General features: G+C 39.9%; 1 protein-coding gene across 1 annotated transcript in view; it reads right to left on the bottom strand.

Moving 5' to 3' along the window:
* Positions 1-1,006: 1,006 nt before the first annotated feature.
* The window catches only part of triqk (triple QxxK/R motif containing), a 28,919-nt gene continuing 27,451 nt past the window's right edge, over positions 1,007-2,474 (bottom strand). Inside the window, exon 4 of the mRNA XM_058405294.1 lies at positions 1,007-1,944. Coding sequence (XP_058261277.1) covers positions 1,837-1,944 — 108 coding nt within the window. The 3' untranslated portion in view covers positions 1,007-1,836. The remainder of the gene's footprint in view (positions 1,945-2,474) is intronic.

Here is a 2,474-nt window from a genome sequence, read left to right as displayed (position 1 = left end):
GTGGTAGCTGTTGTGAGCAGACTGACCAGAGGCAATGCTCCCAGCTACTGTACTTCCTCTTCTTTATAATGTCTCTATACACTATACTGACAAAAGATTTGGGACACTCCTCCAAATCATTAAAATCCCTTAGTTCCAGTGAAAGGAACTCTTATAAGACATTTTGGACAATTTCATGCTCCCAACTTTATGGGGACAGTTTGGTGATGGCCCCTAGGGGTGATTTTTTGACCATTCCTCTAGAAGCGTTTTTTTGAGGTCAGGCAGATACGTTGGGCGAGAAGGCCTGGCTCGCAGTCTCCGCTCTAATTCATCTCAAAGGTGCTCTATCAGGGTTGAGGTCAGGACTCCACACCAAACTTGCTCATCCACGTCTTTATGGACCTTGCTTTGTGCACTGGTGTGCAGTCATGTTGGAACAGGAAGGGGTCATCGCCAAACAAAGTTGGGAGCATGTCCAGAATGTCTTGGCATTAAGCATTAAGAGTTCCTTTCACTGGAACTAAGGGCCCGAGCTCAACCCCTGATTTGGAGGGGTGTCCCAAAACTTTTGGCAATATGGTCTATAATAATACATTTATTGAAGCCATGTTTATATTTTTTCTTCCACTCCAATCAGGAACTGAACAACGAGGGGGAAAATTGTTTGGCCTTTCCATAATTTGCAAAGAATTGAGAAGATCTAAGCTTCATAAGCAAGTGTTGCTCTGTTTCTGAATTCTCCATGTGGATATCACTTTTTTGTTAACTTTACAAATTTATATTATTAACTTTTAGTATTAAATATATGCAACATCTCCCACTATGCCACTTTGCGGTTTTAACTGTAGTATGGTCATTTCATTGTATATAAAATGTTTAAAGCACACCTTATGCACATGGTAATAAACTTGAACCTTGAAAATTTTTGGCTGCATTTGGCTTCGGATTACGAACGTAATGTAAGACAGCTAGCTTTTACCAGACAAATTCACAATTTCAGAAGAAGGAAGAAAGAGAATTATGGTACATCTGGAAATAATTTGTTTTATTTGTCATCCATCAAAATCCTTCAAAAACAAATAGAGTACAAAAACATTTTTCTTTCAATCGAACACCAACTGATGAAAACAGCAATCCTTCCTTTTAAAATGTCCTGAACACTAATCCTGAGCAAAAGAAGTTTCACACAGGCAATAACACCGTAAAGCAACTCAGACTCTGGACTAAAACGAGTCAGTTATTAATGTTTACATGAATAACATCCAAATTGTCAAGCTTGATATTTCCCACATGTGTACTTGCGAAGCAAGCAAGTTCTTAAGTAATGGAGGATTCACAGATTATTATTAGCAGAGAGCTCATGAAGATCTTTATGACAAAATGGTTTCTTTTATTGCTAGCGATTCATAGATGCTGATTATTTAAGGTTCTAATAAGCTGGGAAATGTCTTCATGATTCTTCATACTGTACACACTCAGTCAGCATTAATGCCTTTAATATCCTGAGCTGTGGGGGATGCTCCAGAAATCCCAGAAAATATCAAATCCAAAAAATAAAGCAGTGGAATAGAAAAAAAAAGCATTAAGCAAATAAAGACTTAATCGTGGTTGACTCCTAACAGCCACGTAGAGTAACCTGGATTTTGATTACCTACCCTCAATTAATTACCTGTTAATCCCTTAGGAAAGAATTAACATTGATAAAATGTGCAAAAGCGAATGTTCAGCATCTTCAAAGATCCAATCACCGGGTTCTTAGCAGGCATGAAGGGCACTCTGTCGGGGAGAAGAACACTTTCTGATTGTAACACAAGCCTCCAACCTCGCAGATTCCTTCCTCACCTCTCGACATCTTTAGTCCAGGTCCGTGTCCAGGTTCAGCTCGGAACTCAGGTTGAGGTAGAAGAAGGCGTAAACCCCCAGCAGGAAGACCAGCAAGGCCATGATCACCAAGATGGTGTCCTAAAACAAGGTACAATTCAAAATCCATACCAAAATCGGAACATTCTTTTTCAAGCAGATGAATACAAACGACTGAAATGACACAAACCACTCAGATTTGAACCGCAGCCAGTCACAGGTTGTTAGATATACATTCTAGACCGCAGCCGTGGAGGCCGTAAGTGCACTTAATGTGCTTTAAAATGTGCAGGTGTGTGTCATATGCCAAAAATAAATGCTTTTGTGCAAAGAGCTCTATCAACTTCCAGACCTCAAAACACCCTAGCAACGCCAGCGTGCTACCTTTATTCCAACGAAACACTCTCCAGACCGGGCTTGCAAAGCTTTTCAAACAAACAAAATTATTTTGATGAGGCAAAGTGCAGGAAAATTCAACCCGCAATGCTCTCATCACTGAAAACCGCGTAGACTTTACTGTTTATACTGGCAACTCTAAAAGCAAACATGACATGCATATATCAGCGCTGACATTCTGCAGTGTTCAAGCCCGGCACCACCATAACGTATTATTTAATCATTTATAAAATCTC

The sequence above is a fragment of the Hemibagrus wyckioides genome, linkage group LG12 (genome assembly GCF_019097595.1).
Source record: "Hemibagrus wyckioides isolate EC202008001 linkage group LG12, SWU_Hwy_1.0, whole genome shotgun sequence".
NCBI lineage: Eukaryota > Metazoa > Chordata > Actinopteri > Siluriformes > Bagridae > Hemibagrus > Hemibagrus wyckioides.
This window is presented reverse-complemented; position numbering and strand designations above follow the sequence as displayed.